This window comes from Arachis ipaensis, chromosome B10, assembly GCF_059453495.1.
Source record: "Arachis ipaensis isolate K30076 ecotype BB chromosome B10, ASM5945349v1, whole genome shotgun sequence".
In the NCBI taxonomy this organism is placed as follows: Eukaryota; Viridiplantae; Streptophyta; class Magnoliopsida; order Fabales; family Fabaceae; genus Arachis; species Arachis ipaensis.
Window position 1 is genome coordinate 15148157 of NC_142435.1, and position 21250 is coordinate 15169406.

Sequence of the window (21250 nt, forward strand, 5' to 3'; positions counted from 1 at the left end):
TACAGTAGTTAGAATTTTAGGTGGATGGTGTCTCTTGTAGGGACTTGGATGTTTCTTCTCATTGTAAATTGGATGGTTTTGTGTATGATTTCGTTGTACATTACCGACTGCGTGCACTGCATTGATATATTAATGCATTTGTGTCCTTTTTTTTTAATTCTCTTGCTCCATTTTCACGGCAGATTTAAACCATTTAACAATCGTGATTTTTATTGTCTTCTCTTTTGGTTCATTGAAAATATTACAATAAAATATGAGAACCATTGGTGACAAAACAGAAAATTGCCTAGTTTATTACGCTGTATGTAAAGAATGAGACCAACTCGAACCAAGAAACCTATCTATATATGACTAAAAGAATTCAACAGGTGCATGAATCCGCCAACATCCGATGAGTTCCACAATGTAGAATCCTCAATTCCTTTATTAAGGGGCCCATGATGATCATTATCTGACGGAAGGTCAACCTCATCCTACAAGATGCACAACACAAACAGAACAACATAAATTAATCAAGAACACCATTGCGTGACAAGAATTATTTCATATTAGCCACTTCTAACACATACCAGGTGTGATCTCTTATTCCTTTTTTGCATTGATTTCTTAATTGACTTGTCCAACTCTGCTCCAAGTCTCTTACCCCTAGGCCGTCCTTTGGTTTTGACTCTTGAGGGTCCCTGTATGTCATGTACAATCGCACCGCCTGTGCTCTGTGTGGGCACAGTATTCTGAGACGCAGCAACAGTAGTCCTCCGGATGCTGGCACGGTAATCAATCAGCTTAGACTTTGCATCCCAAATGGCAGCTCGCAAGATGGCTGCTTCCTCATCACAAGCAACAAACTCCTGTGCAACGTTATAGAACTCTGAACATAGATGTCTGAACAAGTTGTTGCTTTCATCACTCCGAGCCACGTCATGGCTACTCTTGATGTAAGTGTGCTTGCGGATGAGATTCTTACTCCAATGAGGAAGAACATAGCAGCTCGGTACAATGTCAACTCTGTAGTATGACCAGACCGCAAGGGTGTGGCAACACAAAATACCAACGGATTCAAACTTGTTGCACTCGCACTGACCCTTTCGACTCAAAGGGTCAAAGTCGACCCTGAAAGTATGATAAACCGGCTTCCTCCAGAATACCTTTTGCTCGTCCACTGTAATAGAAATCGTATCTCCGTTTTGTTCAATTGATCGAACCACGCAATCGGTTTTTTTTCTTACCTCCAGTTGAAGATTCCTGAACATACTACTGGTGTATTCCTACTGAAATTGTCTCTCAATGCCCGTGCTCCCTATGCATGGGATGACGCCTTTCGAGTCTGCAGCATCATCTTCTAGCTCCTTTTGCTCCTTGGTTCCAAGGACATTGTCATATTCATGGACGAACTGAACCAACCCACTCTTGCAATGCAGGTATCCACCATAAAATGCATGCATACTTTCACTACGCTGTGTACTCCTCATGCCTGCCCAAAATTGACTCTTGAAAAAAATTGGAACCCACTTCCGTCGATTTGCGTAAAGGTCTGCAAAAAAAAAAATAGTGGCATAAGAGTGCTGCTTATGAACAACATGATGGGCTCACTTCTAACTCGTTGATAAAATAAATTATAAAAACATCCATACACACTATGAAAAAAAACATCTGTTTACATACTGAAAGGACCATCCACTGTCGTTAGAGCTAGAAAACTCTTCTACATTTCTTATAAAAACAATACGAACGGAATCAAGGTGGGACTAATAACATGAGGTGAATAAATAGACAAATAGAAACCAACAGATTCGGGATTTAGTTAACATCACTTACCTGCTAACCATCTGTTCTTGCCTAAGTTAAAATGTTTGGTGAAACTAGCCCAATCAGACTCGAATGATTAAGTCGAAGGAGAATTCCATACAATGTGATTCATCATTGCACTCAGTTCTCCGTACCTAGCGTATCCACCAAGCTTGAATTGTGATTTCTTCATTATGTGCCAGATGCACCATCGGTGGACAGTGTCAGGTAGGACATTCCTAATAGCACCAGTCATCGCCTTGCACTGGTCAATGATAATTCTCTTTGGTACAGTCCCGATGCATCTCACCCACTGCGTGAACACCCACTCAAAACTAGGGATCTCCTCGCTCCCAAGTAAAGCGCAGCCAAGAAGAGTGGACTTCCCATGGTGGTTTACACCTACAAAGGATGCAAACGGCAGACCATGCCTGTGAAAAGAGCAAAAAACAACTGTGAGCCAACAAGAGAAATTTAAGAAATAACTGCTCTTGCAATTCAGAAATACATATACAGACATGTTTCTTCTGTATGTGGTGTCAAACGACACCACATCTCCGTAGTATTCATAAGAAGCCCTGCACCTAGCATCTACCCAAAGTGCGCTTCTAAATTTATTAGCATCGTCAACATCTATTGCATAAAAGAAGTTGGGATTGATCTCCTTCATTCGAACGAAATAATTCATCATCCCCTGGAAGTCCTCATTGTCATCGGAGCATCGGAGATTGCGTGTGATGTAATTTCTGACATCCTTTTCAGAAAAACCCAGGTTTGCGGACTCACCAACCTCGTTTGCCAGTGCTAGATACGTCTTGTTGGGCCTTATTCCAGCCTCGTCGTTATCCGTAATGACACACTTAGCATGCATGGTCAGCTCTCGGTATTCATGATAGTGGACAGCTTTCTTAGACGAACAGGGGTGAGAATGCCTCAGTTCTAATCTAGACACAACCCAACATTCATTCTCCTTGTCCAGCACAACATACATCCTTGCTCTACATCTCGTGGTTGTAATCCTGTTTGCTCGAGTTGCTGCGTTCACCCTAGACTCTCGATAACCTTCTCGCGTGCAGTAGATAGATTAATTAACCGGTATCTTTGACTCCTTCCGCGTCATGTCGAAATTCATGTTCCTGATTTTAGTAACGAACCCAACTTTCTTTGTATAATTTGCATAAAATTTCTGTACGAGAGGCAACGAACCAAAATTCATTCCTACGACTGGAATCTCCTCTTCGCCTACGCCACTATGATCTGGCAACTGTAACGTCAATACACAAAATTAAATACGAATTAAACTGGCCCTAACACAGTAAGTAATTAACAGATATTCTTAGCATACTATAACAATCTCTTAATTAAACGAGCTTTTTGAATTTTAAAAAAACATCTACACAGAATTGATATGTTTATAATCGGTAAAACACCTTTATATATTAACCTGGTAATCATTTCAGTGAAATACGTAGATGATAAAACTAGAAATGAAATTTGAACTTTAGGAAAGTGTACAATCATCAATCTACTTTTTTCTTTCTACTATTTTCAACTATATAAGTTCATAACATTTTGAAAATTCTACTGATTTCACAAACAATCATTGCTGTGCTATCAAATTCATTCCGTTTAGTCTCCTCTTTTAGGATTTGGGTTCTCTGATAAGCCTCAACTAAGATATGAATTTGACTACACACTAGATGGTAATTCCTTTCAATTTTCTAAGTAATATCAATTTTTTATCTTGATACATCGATACATCATGTACAATGACAATCTACTTGGTATAGACTTCAGTATAATTTTATGCTAATAAAGTTTTATTAAATTTACTACACTAGACGCCTTCTCTTCAGGATATGTGTCATCATTGGAATCGTTTATCGATGAACTTGCTGTTGCCAAACTCTCACTTCTTGTTCAAGTATGTTTGCCTATGCTAATAATAAGCTTAGGGGTGTTCATGGATCGGATCGGATCCGCATATCCGCGGTATTTATCCAAATCCGATCCGAAATTGCGGATATGGATCCGATCCGCAAGACTTTCGGATCGGATCGGATCGGATCCGCACACTAATCGGATCGGATTACGGATTTTGTGTTGGAATCCGCATATCCGATCCGCATATCCGTGTATCTGCAAAAATAAAGAAATAAATAAATAAATATTCTTTTTATGTTTTATTTCAACTAATAATTATCATATATGTTGTATTATTTTAATTTATTATTTAAGAAAAGTATGTTTAATATTATTTTAAGAGTAAACATATTTAAAAGAATAGAAAAAATGAATTTCATTGATATTTTTTAATAAAAATAAACTTTTAAAAATATTTTTGTGTTTTGCGGATATATCCGATATCCGATCCGATCCGATCCGCAAATGTGCGGATCGGATCCAACCTTAAAAACTGCGGATATTGGATCCGATCCGATCCGATGATTTTAGTGCGGATCGGATCGAAATTTTGGCCATATCCGATCCGATCCGATCCGCGTGCAGCCCTAAATAAGCTTGGATCCACTATATCTTTTTTAGCAACTTTCTGCTAGGTGAAATATTTTCACAGGTATATAGTTTTATGTTCATAATATCCTGTTAAATCTCAAGGAAAAGATATGGTAGAAAGTTGTTGCACTAACTAATTAAGTTATCTTATATTGGATTTATGTGCCAAATTGATGTATCTTACTCTAAAAAAGTAAGTGAAGTTTGAAATCAAAACATGTTATCATCATATTACAACATTAACACAGTGAATGGGTCATATGAAAACCAAGATAGCGCATTGAAACCTGGTCAGGCTAAGAACATTCCTTACTATATAATGAATGGGTCATATGAAAACCATCACAGAACATTGCATCACACATCTTTTTGAAGTAAAAAAAAAATTCTAATTAGCATGAATAACAACGCTTAAACTACCACCCTGTTTCAAAATTTACAAAAACCAAGGAGAAGCTTATGAAGTATACCTTCCACCCTTCTTGTTCTTGAATGACTGGATCACCAGCACTGAATTGTTCATCGCCTTGAGTTGGATTAGTCAATGTACTAATCGATCCTCCTTCAGTGGGTGAAACCGCCATGAAAGATGCTCTCTTCCGGAAGAGATCCAATGTAGCCTTGTATTTGATTGTTGGACTGTATGAGGTTAGCGTAGCTGATGTAACCAATTCCAAACCATACACCGTAGCCGCCCAGATAAGAAGTTCTAATCTGCGCCGTCAATGATCCATTGGAGTAACGATGAATTGCACCACCAAGGGGAAGAGAAACCTTGATTCGGGATTCACCAAACTGAAGCTGAATTTTGAATCGGGCTTGATGAGATATTCCGTGATCCCAGGAGTGGATTTTGGGTTGTTGCAACTTGTTAGTGGAGGGGTGGTTTCAATTTTGATACGGCAATTAATAACAAATATTAAAAATTAAATAAAATTAAATTAATTAAGCATGATGTGGTTTTGTTTATGTTTTGGCTGATTCCCTTTTGGTTTCACATACTTTTTCTTTCAATTATGCTGGGTACACCTAACTACCTTGGTACCTTTCATTTCATCACTCGTCTGTAGTTTGTGTGTAAAAATATCTTTTTATAAAGATGTTTTATTTAAAAATGTAACTTATTTATTTAGTCACATTTTAAATAAAGACAATATTTTTATAAATATTAAAATCTAACCATATAATCTATTATTCAAGAGTTAAAAAAAAATATTTTCACATGAATAAATAAATAAATGTCAGCTCTTAGTACATGTTATGCTATAATGCTAGTAACATTATATATTGGTTAAGAACTCAGATTACATAATTGATAATCCTTAATATGTTATCTATTTTCACTTTTATCTATACTATATTATTATTATTGTTATTATTATTATCTATATTTATTTTAGTTTAATTATTCTGTTAATTTTATCAAATTTTTAATTAAGTCTTTATATATTTTTTTAATTGAATTTCTACGCTGCATTTAATTTTATAATTAGGTATTTCATAGGATAAAAAATGTTAGAGTTAACTGAATATTTTTTTATAAATTAAATGTATTCATAATTAAAAACATAACTAGATCTTTGACTGCATATATTTTAGAAGAAATATTCTGTTAATTTTAACGTTTTTGATATGAAAATGACTTAATTACAAAATCAATGCAGTGTAGAAACCTAATTAAAAAAAAATATAAGGAGTTAATTAAAAATTTGGTGAAACTATATAAGGACCAACAGAATAATTAAGAGTGTGTTTGGCAAATGGCAAACATGTTGGAGAAGAGAGAAGTGCGTTTAAATATCTTAAACGCTTCACTTGTATGTTTGGCAACTTTTTATCATCCGAACGCAGAAGTGATTCTGCTCTTCAACCAGAATTTTCTATATGTTGTAAAATAAATAAGGTAGATGTACTAGATATAAAATAAAATATGTAAATAAATAATAATAATATTCACCACATCAATATCTCACACTAATAAAATGTATTAATATTATATGTATTAATATTATACACTAGTATTATACACTAGCACCCACTAGGAGAGAGAAGAAAATAGACTTTATAATATATGAAAGAAGAGAGAGGTAGGAATATTTGTTATTGCTGTGTGTAATATTGACGGAGGCTTAACCTCCTTTTATAGGCATAATGAAAGAAAATTTTTAACCTTCATTAATGTACATTCTTTCTTGGTAAAATGAGAACTGAGTGATCGAGCTATGATATTAATGGGCATCCATATCTATTGTGTTTATCACAACACTCCCCCTTGGATGACCATTTCGGATTATTGCCTCGTTAAAACCTTACTAAAGAAAAACCCAGTGGGAAAAAAAACTTTAGTGAAGGAAAAAGAGTACAATATCCTTTAATGATGGAGCTGCCTCATTAAAAACCTTGTCAAGAAAAATCCAATGAAAAAAACTTGACCAAGGGAAAAAGAGTACAGTCTCCCCCTCTTGCCGACATCATTTAATGTCTCGAAATCTGCGCATCCCAATCTCATGTACCAATCTTTCAAAGGAGGATTTTGGGAGTGACTTTGTAAATAAATCTACCAGATTGTCACTTGAGCGGATCTGTTGCACATCAATTGTCCCTTGATTTTGAAGATCATGAGTGAAGAAGAATTTGGGAGAAATATGCTTTGTTCTATCACCTTTAATGTATCCGCCTTTAAGTTGAGCAATACATGCTGCATTATCTTCAAACAGGATAGTTGGAGCTATCTTATGATCAATCAGTCCACATGATGACAGAATATATTGGATCAGACTCCTCAGCCAAAAACACTCGCGACTAGCTTCATGAATCGCCAGTATTTCGGCATGATTAGAGGATGTTGTAGCAATCGTCTGTTTCGTGGACCTCCATGATATAGCTGTTCCACCATATGTAAACAGGTATCCTGTTTGAGATCTCCCTTTATGTGGATCAGACAGGTATCCAGCATCTGCATAGCCAACTAGTTGTGATTTGGATCCATAGGGATAAAACAATCCCATATCAACCGTCCCATGAAGATATCGAAAGATTTGTTTGATTCCACTCCAATGTCTTCTGGTTGGAGAGGAACTATATCTTGCTAGTAAATTCACAGCAAATGATATGTCAGGTCGCGTATTATTAGCAAGATACATTAGTGCTCCAATGGCACTAAGATATGGTACTTCAGGACCAAGGATATCTTTATTTTCTTCTTTAGGACGGAATTGATCCTTTTTCACATCCAAAGATCTTACGATCATTGGGGTACTTAAAGGATGTGACTTATCCATATAAAATCTCTTCAAGATCTTTTCTGTGTATGTTGTTTGATGAATAAAGATCCCACTTTTTATATGCTCGATCTGCAGGCCGAGACAGAATTTAGTTCTTCCAAGATCTTTCATCTCAAACTCTTCTTTTAGAGTTTTTATAATTGTTGGAATCTCTTTAGGAGTCCCAATGATATTTAAATCATCAACGTACACAGCAATTATAATGAATCCAGAAGCAGTTTTCTTTATGAAAACACACGGGCATATATCATCATTCTTGAATCCGTTTTTGGCCAGATACTCAGTAAGATGATTATACCACATTCGTCCAGATTGCTTTAGACCATATAAAGATCTTTGCAATTTGACTGAGTATAACCCTTGTGAATATTCACTAGATGGTTTATATATCTTTAGTCCTTCAGGGAATTTCATATAGATATCCCGATCTAATGAGCCGTATAAGTAGGCTGTTACCACATCCATTAAATGCATATGCAGTTTATGATATGCAGATAAACTGACCAAATAGCGCAATGTTATCGCATCCACTACAGGGGAATACGTTTCTTTATAATCTATACCAGGACTTTGTGAGAAACCTTGTGCCACAAGTCGGGCTTTATAGCGCACAACTTCATTTTTCTCATTTCGTTTTCTCACAAATACCCATTTATATCCAACAGGTTTTACATCTTCAGGTGTACGGACTACAGGTCCAAAGACTTCACGTTTTACAAGTGAGTCTAATTCAGCCTTCATGGCTTCTTTCCATTTTGGCCAATCATTCCTTTGTCGATATTCTTCGACTGATCTTGGCTCAAGATCCTTACTTTCATGCATGATATTTAATGCCACATTATATGCAAATATTTCATTGACAATTGTCTTATTTCGGTCCCATTTATCTCCTGTACAGACATAATTTATTGAGATCTCATCATTTTCACAATTTTCAGGTACCTGAACGTCTTTTGGCATTAATACTATATCAGAATTTTGGACAACTGCAGGTGTCTTTACTATGTCTTTTTCAACAGAAATCGTATTTACCTCTTTTCTCTTTTGAGGATTTTTATCTTTGGAACCGACAAGCCTGCCACGCTTCTGGCGTGTATTTGCTTCCGTGGCTATTTGTCCTACTGGGACATCAATTCGAATTGGGGCATTTTTCGCCCTGCCACGCTTCTGGCGTGAATTTGCTTCAGTGGCTACTTGTCCTACTGGGACATCAATTCGAATTGGGGCATTTTCCGCTGGTATATAAGATTTGGTTATCCTCTTTGTATCAGAAAATGCATCAGGCAATTCATTTGCTATTCTTTGCAAATGTATAATCTTTTGAACTTCCCGTTCACATTGCCCTGATCGAGGATCTAAATGCATCAATGATGATGCATTCCAGTTAAGCTCCTTTTCAGGAAGCTTATTCTCTCCCCCTAATGTTGGAAATTTTGATTCATCAAAATGACAATCCGCAAACCGGGCTTTAAACACATCACCAGTTTGTATCTCAAGATACCTCACTATAGAGGGAGACTCATATCCAACATATATCCCCAATTTTCTTTGGGGTCCCATTTTGGTGCGATTAGGTGGTGCAATGGGAACATATATCGCACACCTAAATATTCTTAAATGGAAGACATTTGGCTGCTGGCCAAAAGCTAATTGCATAGGAGAGAATTGATGATAACTCGTTGGCCTCAAACGAATAAGTGTTGCGGCATGTAAAATAGCATGCCCCCAAACCGAGGTTGGGAGATTTGTTCTCATAAGCAAGGGTCTAGCAATTAATTGGAGGCGCTTAATAAGTGATTCTGCTAACCCATTTTGTGTGTGAACATAAGCTACTGGATATTCAACACTTATTCCATCAGCCATACAATAAGCATCAAAAGCTTGGGAAGTAAATTCACCAGCATTATCAAGACGAATTGCTTTGATTGGATTTTCTGGAAATTGTGCTTTTAATCGAATAATTTGAGCCAGTAATCTCGCAAACGCCAGGTTGCGAGAAGATAATAAGCACACATGTGACCATCTTGAAGATGCGTCTATTAGGACCATAAAATATCTAAAAGATCCACATGGTGGATGAATAGGTCCACATATATCACTTTGAATCCTTTCTAGGAATTCAGGAGACTCAAATCCAATCTTTACTGGTGATGGCCTTAAAATTAACTTCCCTTGAGAACATGCAGCACAACAAAATTCACTAGTTTTAAGAATCTTCTGGTTCTTTAGTGAATGTCCATGAGAGTTTTCAATAATTCTCCTCATCATGGTTGTTCCCGGATGACCCAATCGGTCGTGCCAAGTTATGAATTCATTTGGGCTAGTAAACTTCTGGTTTATGGTGGCATGTGATTCAATTGCACTAATCTTTGTATAGTACAACCCAGATGAAAGTGAGGGTAATTTTTCTAATATAACTTTCTTATTTGAATCATGAGTTGTGATACATAAATACTCATGATTTTCCTCATTCATAGTCTCAATATGATATCCATTTCGGCGAATATCTTTAAAGCTCAACAAGTTTCTTCGAGACTTGGTAGATAATAGTGCATTATTTATTATAAATTTTGTTCCTCTAGGAAACAAAATTATAGCTCTTCCGGAGCCTTCTATCACATTGCCTGAGCCAATAATAGTATTAACACATTCTTCTTTTGGCACAAGATGGGTAAAATATATATCACTTTTGAGAATAGTGTGCGAACTTGCACTATCCGCAAGGCATATATCTTCATTACATATCCTTGCCATTCTCTTAAAAAAAAAACAAATAATAATAAAATGAGCAGTATGCACAGTTAAATTGAATATTTGATCAGAATCATTTTTCTAAAAAAAACACTATACATAAAATAATATCATATACTAAAATTTTATTTAAAATTTGACACATTTAATAATTTCAAAATTCATAAACATTAATATTCCATTATTTATGTACATCACATTTGAAACTTAAATACATAGAAAATAAAACTTAACAATAAGTTCTTTACATTATTTATTTACATAGATACTTCACAATCCCACATATTAAACTATTCCATCGTTGATCAAATGACCAATATTTCCTTCAGGATCCTCAAAGAAATCAGATACATCATAATGAGTGGTGGAGTTCTCAGCATCATTTGAAACAAAATTTGTTTCCTTTCCTTTGTCGTCCTTTTTCAAAGATACTTGATAAAGATCGACTAGGTGCCTTGGGGTACGACAGGTACGTGACCAATGGCCCTTTCCACCACAGCGGAAACACTTCTCCTCGGTTGATTTATTATGCCCGATATTCCTTTCTTTATCCCACTTCTGGTGAGATCCTCTCTTTTGAACATAATTCTTTTTCCTTCCATAATTTTTCTTATTATTAAAACCTTGCCATTTACCTCTTCTGGGGTAATTTGTCGTATTTACTTCAGGAAATGGGGCGGCGCCAGCTGGGCGCGCTTCATGATTTTTTAATAACAACTCATTGTTGCGTTCAGCAACAAGAAGGCAAGAAATTAACTCAGAATATTTTTTAAACCCTTTTTCTCGATACTGCTGCTGCATGAACACATTCGAGGCATGAAAGGTTGAGAAAGTTTTCTCCAACATATCATGATCAGTTATCTTTTCCCCACATAATTTCATTCGTGAGGTGATTCAAAACATTGCAGAATTATATTCATTTATAGATTTAAAATCCTGCAGACGCAAGTGCGTCCATTCATATCGGACTTGAGGAAGTATTACCGTTTTTTGACGATTATACCTTTCTTCAAGGTCTTTCCAAAGATCTGCAGGATCTTTTAATGTGAGATATTCATTTTTCAATCCTTCGTCAAGATGACGACGAAGAAAAATCATGGCTTTAGCTTTATCCTTCTGGGATGTATTATTTTCAGCCTTAATGGTATCTCCAAGATCCATTGAATCAAGATGAATTTCAGCATCTAGTATCCATGATAAATAATTATTTTCAGATATATCAAGAGCATTGAATTCAAGATGAGAGAGTTTCGACATAATGAAAATTTGTTACCTGAGCCTTCCTAAAAATTTGATCAGAGTCTCGTGCTGATAACGTGTTGTAAAATAAATAAGGTAGATGTACTAGATATAAAATAAAATATGTAAATAAATAATAATAATATTCACCACATCAATATCTCACACTAATAAAATGTATTAATATTATATGTATTAATATTATACACTAGCACCCACTAGGAGAGAGAATAAAATAGACTTTATAACATATGAAAGCAGAGAGGTAGAAATATTTGTTATTGCTGTGTGTAATATTGACGGAGGCTTAACCTCCTTTTATAGGCATAATGAAAGAAAATTTTTAACCTTCATTAATGTACATTCTTTCTTGGTAAAATGAGAACTGAGTCATCCAGCCATGATATTAATGGGCATCCATATCTATTGTGTTTATCACAACACTATATACCAATTATGTCCTTCATTATTCATATATTTGTTATTTGTTTTATAATGTTTTTTCTCCAATACTTTCTCATGCATATTATTTATTTTTTTAATAAAATTCTTATTATTTTTTGTTTATATGAATTTTTTTAATTGTTATTGTTATTTTTTTTATAGAATATTTTTTTTGCTTTGTATTATAATTCTATTAATCCTATTAGAGTAAAGAATACTGAGAGTACTAAAAAAAATTAAAATTTATTTAGATATCTAAAATAAAATTATAAGATAACATAAAATAATTATTTAAATTTATGTCCTTTTTGTAATTTTTATCTAAAAGTGATTTTAAATAATATAATCCAAACAATATTTAGTTTACTATAATCCATTTTGAATAAAAATTACCAAACATAAATCACGTTAATATCAACTCACTTTTAATCAAAATCAATTTTGCAAACTTAATTTTATACAAACCTCCGTTTACAAACCATAATCCTAACACACATTTACTGCCACCACCGCCTCCTCTTTATTCTTTTCTCATTTGATTTATTTTTTTCTTTATTTTTTCTCCTACTCCTTCATTATCATCACCATCATCATATTCTTTTTCATCCTAGTTAAATATCACACAATTAGTTTAACAATAAAAATTTGGTACTATTTTTCTGATAAATTCTACATATATAATTCAAACTTCTGCTATTTATTATCATCATTATCATCATGATCATCATTTTTCTTTTCTTTTTCTTCTCATAATTCTTATTTCACCCTCTTAACAAGAATTTGTGTCACAGTTTACACTCATAATTCTTGATTCACTCTCTTAACAAGAACTTGCGTTCTTTTTCTTTTACATTCTCATAATTCTTGTTTCACCCTCTTAACAAGAACTTGTGTCACGGTTCACATTCTTATAATTCTTGTGTCACCCTCTTAACAATTCTCATCATTCTTATTTCATCCTCTTAATAAAAATTTGTGTCACCGTTAAAAAGTTTTGGAATTATTTTTTAATAAATTTTACATCATCATCTTCTTCTTCCTCCTTGATTCACCTCCTCACAATTCTTCTTATTTTATCTTCTGAAGAAGAATAAAAAATTAAAAAAATACATAATGATGTAAAAGCACTAGAAAGAAGAGTGAAAAAAATGCAGCAACAATAACAATTAAAAAACGATAATGATAAAAAAAATACGAAAAAGAAGAAGGAATGCGAAAAAGAAAAAGCACGAAATACCAACATTTATGTTAGTAAAGACGCGTATCTAAAATACTTCTTAGTAATGAAATTAATTTTTGTTAGGTTTATATCAATTATTTAAACTTAGTTGCCACAAAAATAAATTTAGAGGTATAACGAGCCTATAAATTTTATATAATGTGAGTACGAACTACGAAGTAATGTTACATTGGCATTTAATTAAAGTCATTAAAGCTTAATCACTTTTGTTTGTGTGATAGTAAAATACACAAACATTAAAGTCGTTTATGAATTATAGTATAGATTTAGTGATCTTGTATTTTAAGAGTATATTTTAATAATCTAATAATAAATTTTTAAATTTTTGATATATTTAATGTATTGATGAAAATATAAAATTTTTTGTAGTAACACCTTTTTTTGGGTTTTTTTAAAATATATCTTTAAAGCACATATTAATAATACTCTTATATAGTATTAGTATATTATATATATTAGTAAAGAATATAGTAAATAATAATAAACTTAATAGTATTTTTTTTATTAATAGGAGAATTAATAAATTAATCGTAATTTCTATTGTATGAACTTCATATATTAACATTAATTAACTATTAATTGGGAGAATCCTAATTGGCGTAATTAAATATTGATGTCACTCATGCGAGCATTTACGATGTCGTGTAGGCAATTTGATTGAACCAATCTTTTTATTTTTTTGGGTACAATAATTGAAGCATTTTAGACGTTCTCTTTTGTGGCGTATTTAAGGGTGCCCCTTATTATTTTTTCTACTATAATTCCATTTGCACTTTGTGCTGACTCAAAATTGGTCGAAAATCACAGAGACTTGACCACTTCTCTTAGAAGAAGAAGATTATAAGAATAGAAGAAACTATGAAAGAGAGAGGGTTTTTGATTTTGATGGAATCACAAGTCACAAGTCACAAGTCACAACATACCAGGTCAACAAAGAACAACAACAACCATAACTAAGACAACAAAACCGTGTTTGCTTTGCTTTGCTTTCTCTATTATTTTAACATTTTCAGTGTTTCCTTCCCCTCTCTTCTTTGTAATTACAAATTTACAATTACAATAAGATATTCCTCACACCTTCTCCTTTTGATTAATCTATAGTCTTCGGTTTGTATAATGCTTCTACTGCCTCCATGTGCTTTGTCCCATTTTTTCTTCGCATTCCAATATATCATTTATTTTTTTAGTTTTTCTGTTTTGATTTTTTTTTTCTATAAATGAATAAGATTTACTTGTAAAACAAAGTTAAGATTTATTACTATAAATCTATTAATTTGGACTGTGCTGCGAGATATTTGATGAGAACAATTATATTAAGTATATATTAAATATCAGTTATTAAATTAATTATTCGTATAAAATATATTAAAAAATAAAATAAATAATACATACATATATAATGTTAATTTGATAATTAATTTTTATTATGTATATAATATTTTTAATTTGTGAATAATAGAATAAAAAACGGAATAAAAAATTTGGTTTGATTAAATAATTAATTTGATCCAATTAAATTATAACTGAATCAAATAAAGATAAAGATATTCAAATTCGAATATTTTATCTCAATTTCTTCATTTTTTTTAAGATTTGAATATCTAATTTAGTAGCAATAATTTTTTTTTGACATGTCTACCAAAAAATTTTTTACATCGGATTTATAAAAAAAATGGTTATTATAATAAATTCAAGTTACACTAAATATTTACTTATCATAAGAATCATCCGCTATACTAATTTTATAGTTTCTTTAACTTTAGTTAAATTACTTTATTATTTTATAAGAATTAAATACTTTTTTTTATCTATATGTACGGTTAAATTCACAATTCATTGACATTTTTTATTATTTGAATTCTCTAAATTTTAAATTTTATTTTAGAGAATAAAGTGTAATATTTTATTTTTAAATAATTTTTTTTTCATATTTTTTTGTTTTATTTATGAAATAAATAATAAAAAATTACATTTTATTCTCTAAAATAAAATTCAAAATTTAAAGAATCCAAAAATTTTTTTTTATCCATATCTCATTTAAATTTTGGTCTTATATATTATTAGTCAACGAAATCTTTTTGAATACGAAATTGAGCATGTACCGAAAACAAAGAAAGAAAGAAAAAAGAAGTAGTTATTATTTATTTATCCAATTGATTCTGTTACTTTAAAATTGACAATTGATAATACTAAATAAATCTATAACAAAATCTTATATTTATTTATTTCTATCTTTTTTTAATTTTTTTAAAATTATAAATTAAAATAAAAAAGAAATCAGGGGGAAAAAGGTAATCTGCAGAACATTCTTCGTCTTCCTCCGTCATTTGAAGCTCAACAAGGGAGAAAGAACTTTTGAAGTTTGAACTCTCTCGATTCTCAACCTCTTTGATTTTTTTGACCCTTGATCTCTTCTTCCACCATCACCAACTCTTTCTAATCAAAGCTTCTTCCTTATTTTCCCCCCCTCTTTCTCTGGCCTGTGTTTTCCTCAAATCTCCATCGATTCGGTTCTACTCTGCTCAATCAACACCATGGGTGCAATCAGAGAAGTGGGTTTTCTTCTTCTTCCAAGATAAGCAACTGGGTCTCTTCTTGATTCTCTCTTTGTGTAGTTAAATCAGTTGTGTCAAGCACAAGTCCAAAACAACACGTGTGCTTTGTTTCTTTTGGTGCCTTCATTGTGTTTGTGTTTTTGCCTGAGTTACTGAATCTTGTTATTTTATTCCTGGTACGAAAAAAAAACCCTTTGTTGTTAGCACAGTATAAGGTATAGTTTGATTTTAAAAGGTTATACTGTTTAGGGGGGTTTCTTTTTTCTTGTTATGTGAATTATGTTCAAGCAGATATTTAAACTCCCTAAAAAGTCGTCCAAAAATTCGGAGAATCGAGAACACGGTGGTGGAAGCAGCACAAGTGGAAGAAGCCATGGTGGTGGTGTTGGTTCCAAAAACAGTGATCTTGTTCCTCCTGGGGGAAGCAAAACTGGGAATTCTTCAGTGTTGCAGCCCCAACATCACCCTGCTTTGAATTCCGGTCAGCACCATGGGAATCGGGTTCAATTGCCGTTGGCCGCAGGCGAAAACCCCAATGGGAATTTGAGTGCATATGAGGTACCTTTGGCTGCATTCAGGGATGTTCCCAATTCGGAGAAGCCAGGATTGTTCATCAAGAAGCTCAGGATGTGCAGTGTTGTGTTTGACTTTACTGACCCCACGAAGCACCTAAAGGAAAAGGAAATCAAGAGGCAGGCTTTGGTGGAATTGGTGGATTATGTGACTTCTGCCAATGCTAAGTTTTCGGAATCTATGATACAAGAGGTTGTTAAAACCGTGTCTGCTAATATATTCAGGACGCTTAGCCCTCAGCCTCGTGAGAACAAGCTTGTTGATGGTGTTGATGTGGAGGAGGAGGAGCCATCAATGGATCCTGCGTGGCCTCATTTGCAAATCGTGTATGAGCTTTTTCTGAGATTTGTGGCTTCGCCGGAGCTGGATGCGAAGTTGGCTAAGAGATTCATTGATCAATCTTTCATTTTGAGGCTGCTGGATTTGTTTGACTCTGAGGATCCTAGAGAACGTGAATACTTGAAGATGACCTTGCATCGCATCTACGGGAAGTTCATGGCGCATCGCCCTTTCATCAGGAAATCCATCAATAATATCTTTTACAATTTTATTTTTGAATCCGAGAAGCATAATGGGATTGCTGAGTTCTTGGAAATTCTGGGGAGCATCATTAATGGTTTCGCGCTACCATTGAAAGAAGAGCATAAATTGTTTCTTGTTCGTGTGTTGATTCCACTGCACAAACCAAAGTGCTTAGCAATGTATCATCAGCAGTTATCTTATTGCATTACTCAATTTGTGGAGAAAGATTGCAAGCTTGCTGATACTATTATTAGGGGACTATTGAAGTACTGGCCGATAACCAATAGTTCCAAGGAAGTTATGTTCCTGAGTGAGCTAGAAGAAGTTCTAGAAGCAACTCAACCTCCAGAGTTCCAGCGTTGTATGATGCCATTATTTCGCCGCATCGCCCATTGTTTAAACAGCCCCCATTTTCAGGTATAAATTTTTTCATTTCATTCTGGTAGCTCCGGTTCCTTTTCCCCTTATTTAATTTCATGTGGATATTATTTGTGACTTTTGAAATAAGACACAGTTGCATCGGATGCTAAATGTTGCAACTTCATTGTTTTCTCCAGTTGAGAAGCTCTTTTAAAGAAAAGGAGAATTCTTTTTAAATTTTGCATCATCCTAATTGTTGTTTTTGTAGCTTCAAATTTCAAACATAACAACAGTTGTAAAGAAGAGAAACCTATACCCATTTGTTTCGTTGAGCTATATATGCTGTTATGCTGTTTCAAAACATGTTAAGACATTCAAGTCCTGCTCTCTTAACAATTTAGGCTCTAGAAGTGTCTGGTAAATTGTCATAACATTGATGAGATTCTGTGACTAAACCTGCGCTAGTCTCCATGTCTCTCTGCTTCAAATTGCATGAGTATCTGTCTCCTGTGGCTACTTGCCATCATCAGAATATGTCACGTGAAGGATTATTATATATAAGAAAAGAAATTGGGAGTAAAATCTGCTTCCATCCCCTCTAATCCTAGTTTTATGTCAGTTGTCACTGCTTTGCTTGACAGAGCACAAAACGCTGCCAAACATGCAGATTATGGCTGAGTCTATAATCCTATTCTACCCAAGCCTGCCTGCAAAAGGGGTTTTAAAAAATTAAAAATACCGGTAGTGCTGCTGTTTAATTTTCACTATTGCAGGTTTTGATCTGCGTCTGCTTTTCTCGTGTCGATCACTTTGGCTTTGGCTTGTAAAGTCTATCCTGCTAGGAGAGGGCAACTATAGCTTCTTAATAATTTCTCATGTGCCCTCCCATGCATAAGCTAGGCATGTAATAAGCACAGTTCAGAATCTTGTGAAGATAACTAATAATTAGAGTTATGCTAGTGAAGTCATTTCTCATGGGATAATGTGCTGACTCATCCATTCTTTACCATTGAATGAGGTCTAAGTGGGGTCCACACACATTCAATTGCGGATGATGGATGAATTTGGAAGATATCCCATAATGAATGAGTTCACCAAAGGTTTCTCTACTAATTAAGACAAACATGATAACAAGGATTAAGATGATAATTGTTGAAAATGGTCGATGAAACTTTGCTTCTATGTTGGTAGCCAGATGGTCCAAAATCTTAAGGCCTGGGAATGGTTCTTATTAATCTCTCTAACTGGTTTAATATAACCTCTATCATGTCACTTGTTGCATCCCTTAATAATTTAGAAATGTTACTATCTTAAATGTCAGCCTGTTCTCAAATGTAACTTTTCTCTTTGTACTTTGTAAGCCTCGGCCACCCGTTTTTATTCTTATATGTCAAATCACCAGTACTTATTGCTTTCTGAACTCTTTAAAAAAACCACGGGAGATTATTGATATATATGTCATGTACGCCAATACTTGCTACATTTAAGTCTGTTCCAATGATTAGGGGGCTGTCGTTAACTGTGTTTGAAATGTGTCCAACCCCTTCCCTCTCTCTCTCTCTCTCTCTCTCTCCCTCCCTCCCCCCCACCCACACACACACACAAAAAACCCCAAAACACCAATTCTTCTCTCAATTGGATAAGACACTTGTCTTACTGTGTATGTGAATTCTTGAGCATTGGTATCCAACATGTTGGACACGTGACCTGCTAGTAAGTTGGCATGTTTTTAATTTCTAATTTTTACTGTGGTTCATTATGAGCATGCGAAGACCGGATTGTGAGCATGTTTTTGTGCTGATCGTTTACTACTATTTAATCTGGAAGTTATTGATTGTCTAGCAAATTGAAATTTGACACGCTGAGTTATTCGAATGATGATATTTGAATAAGTGCAATCACCAATTGTATTGTTAGGCTTTCACTCTTTTTTTATGATCCACAAGACCACAAGTAACATTATACCTCTTATTAGACTTTCCTATATAAAAAATTAGAGAATTTTCATTCTCATTATTGATGGTGCTAAATATGTGGGCTGTCACTGAACGGTTCAATTTGGAGCTTTCATTTCATTCGTTAACTGCATTGGCCAAGTGTTCTACAGATTTTCTCAGAACTTGAGTCCAATTTTACTTCCATTACATGTGTTCATGTGACTATGGTTCTTGTGTAGTTAATACTAGAACCTGGGATCCATCCTTCTTTGAACGCCACCGTTAACCTGCTAAATATATTATAAAGAACGCATGTGTAAAATGTTTCTTGATGGTGCTAGTTTCATTTGGAAGTTTTTGCATCAATGGTGGTGGTGCCTAGTTTTTCAGTTTTTAATTGACTCGATATATTTCAGATGAAGGATAGTGCTATAATTAGAGGTAGAAGATGATGGAGGAAACTAGTTTAGAATAATTTAACTATAAATGGTTTAAACACATAATTTATGACAAGGTACCTTGGCGCTGTATGATGATTTTATGACAAGGTACCTTGGCGCTGTATGATGATCTATGTCGCCGACCCTAATGGATGAGCGCATAACATCATTGCTCGTGCATTTCTTCGCAATTCGATTTGTCCAGAAACTAAACAATGATTTTTGTTGCTTTGTTGATATTCATGGAGAAGGAGAGCCTCAGAGCAACGGTTGAGTTGCCTCCGTATGACCTCAAGGTCATGGGTTAAAGCCGTGAAAGCAGCCACTGATATGTAATTATCAGGTTAGGCTGTCTACATTACACCTTTTGGGTGCGGCCCTTCTTCTCCGGACCCTGTGTTAAACGTCTTAACGCGGAATGCATGTGCACCGGGATGCCTTCTTTTGTGTGTTGATATTCATGGAACTATAGCATTAATATTACACTATATACTGTTTTTCTATGTCACTCTACAAACACAAATCTTCTTGTCTGTTTTTACAGGTGGCCGAAAGAGCTTTGTTCTTATGGAACAACGATCACATCGTGAACTTAATCAAACAAAACCGCAAAGTGATACTGCCCATCATCTTCCCGGCGTTGGAGCGAAACGCTAGAAGCCACTGGAATCAGGCTGTCCATAGTTTGACGTTAAACGTGCGGAAGATATTCAATGATCTTGATCCTGACTTGTCGAAAGAATGCTTACAGAAGTTTGAGGAGGATATATTGAAGGAAGACGCAGTCACGGCAGGGCGTGAGGCCACGTGGAAACGGTTAGAGGAGCTTGCCGCGAAGAAAGCTGCGAGCAACGAATCAGTGCTTGTTGGTAAGGTCGCTGCTATGCAGGTTAGATAGAAGGCAGAAGGTGTATTATTCTCAAATAACCTCCATTTTTTTCGGGTAAAAAAAAAAAAAAGAATGTCATAGTATTGTTTTCTTAATTTTGCATGTGATGGTTTGGCCAAGAAGGGGCAATTTCTAGAACACTTTTTCTTTTCACTCCTTGTAGAAATTGAAGGCGTTGGTAGTAGTAACACCCCCATATATGCAACGCAACGTCGCAACCTCCAAGGCTTAAAACTAGCATATAAATTTGTATTTTGTACCCATAGCTGGACACGTTTTGGCGATTTACCCCGTCTTTTGTTAAATGAATCTCGCTGTAGAATTTCGATTAAAAATAGAAAAATCTAATAATGAAGGCTCAAGAAAAAGGGAATACAGGTGAATGACCAAAAGGGTAGAGAGAGAGAGAGGGGGGGTGGTTTGATTGGAGGTTAAAAAATGTGATTAGTCGAGTGGTTAGCTTACTCGGTTGTTTATTAAAGAGTTTGAGGTTTAAATTTTGGTGTATTTATCAATTCATTGGTCAGTAGCAAATTTTTTAGATATGCGACGAATCAGTCTTTGATTTGTTGGGTGATATCGTCAAAAAAGTGACAAAGATCTTCATAGATGAGAGTTATGCATAAAATTAAGGGGTGCCAAGGAAAAAAAAAAAAGTGGCCTACAATACCTCTTCCACTTGACCGAGTTTAGGTGCGAAATTAACAAATAATGGCT

At 34.5% G+C, this 21250-nt stretch overlaps 3 protein-coding genes and 1 pseudogene across 3 annotated transcripts; 1 reads left to right on the forward strand and 3 right to left on the reverse strand.

Moving 5' to 3' along the window:
- Window positions 1-341: 341 nt before the first annotated feature.
- Window positions 342-1250, reverse strand: LOC148579226 (protein FAR1-RELATED SEQUENCE 5-like). Its single transcript, XM_088489208.1, has 2 exons — window positions 570-1250; window positions 342-473 (listed from the first exon to the last, which is right to left on the reverse strand). Exons 1-2 carry the CDS (start codon window positions 1248-1250, stop codon window positions 342-344), a joined length of 813 nt encoding a protein of 270 aa, XP_088345334.1.
- Window positions 1251-1265: 15 nt separating this feature from the next.
- On the reverse strand, window positions 1266-2776 carry LOC107620203 (protein FAR1-RELATED SEQUENCE 5-like). Its single transcript, XM_016322403.1, has 4 exons — window positions 2304-2776; window positions 1907-2216; window positions 1649-1745; window positions 1266-1531 (listed from the first exon to the last, which is right to left on the reverse strand). The coding sequence occupies exons 1-4, from the start codon at window positions 2774-2776 to the stop codon at window positions 1266-1268; spliced, it is 1146 nt and encodes a 381-aa protein (XP_016177889.1).
- A 7843-nt stretch (window positions 2777-10619) lies between these two features.
- Window positions 10620-11591, reverse strand: LOC148579227 (uncharacterized; annotated as a pseudogene).
- Window positions 11592-15481: 3890 nt separating this feature from the next.
- On the forward strand, window positions 15482-20876 carry LOC107622911 (serine/threonine protein phosphatase 2A 59 kDa regulatory subunit B' eta isoform). Its single transcript, XM_016324986.3, has 2 exons — window positions 15482-17324; window positions 20189-20876. The coding sequence occupies exons 1-2, from the start codon at window positions 16092-16094 to the stop codon at window positions 20540-20542; spliced, it is 1587 nt and encodes a 528-aa protein (XP_016180472.1). The 5' UTR covers window positions 15482-16091; the 3' UTR covers window positions 20543-20876.
- Window positions 20877-21250: the final 374 nt, after the last annotated feature.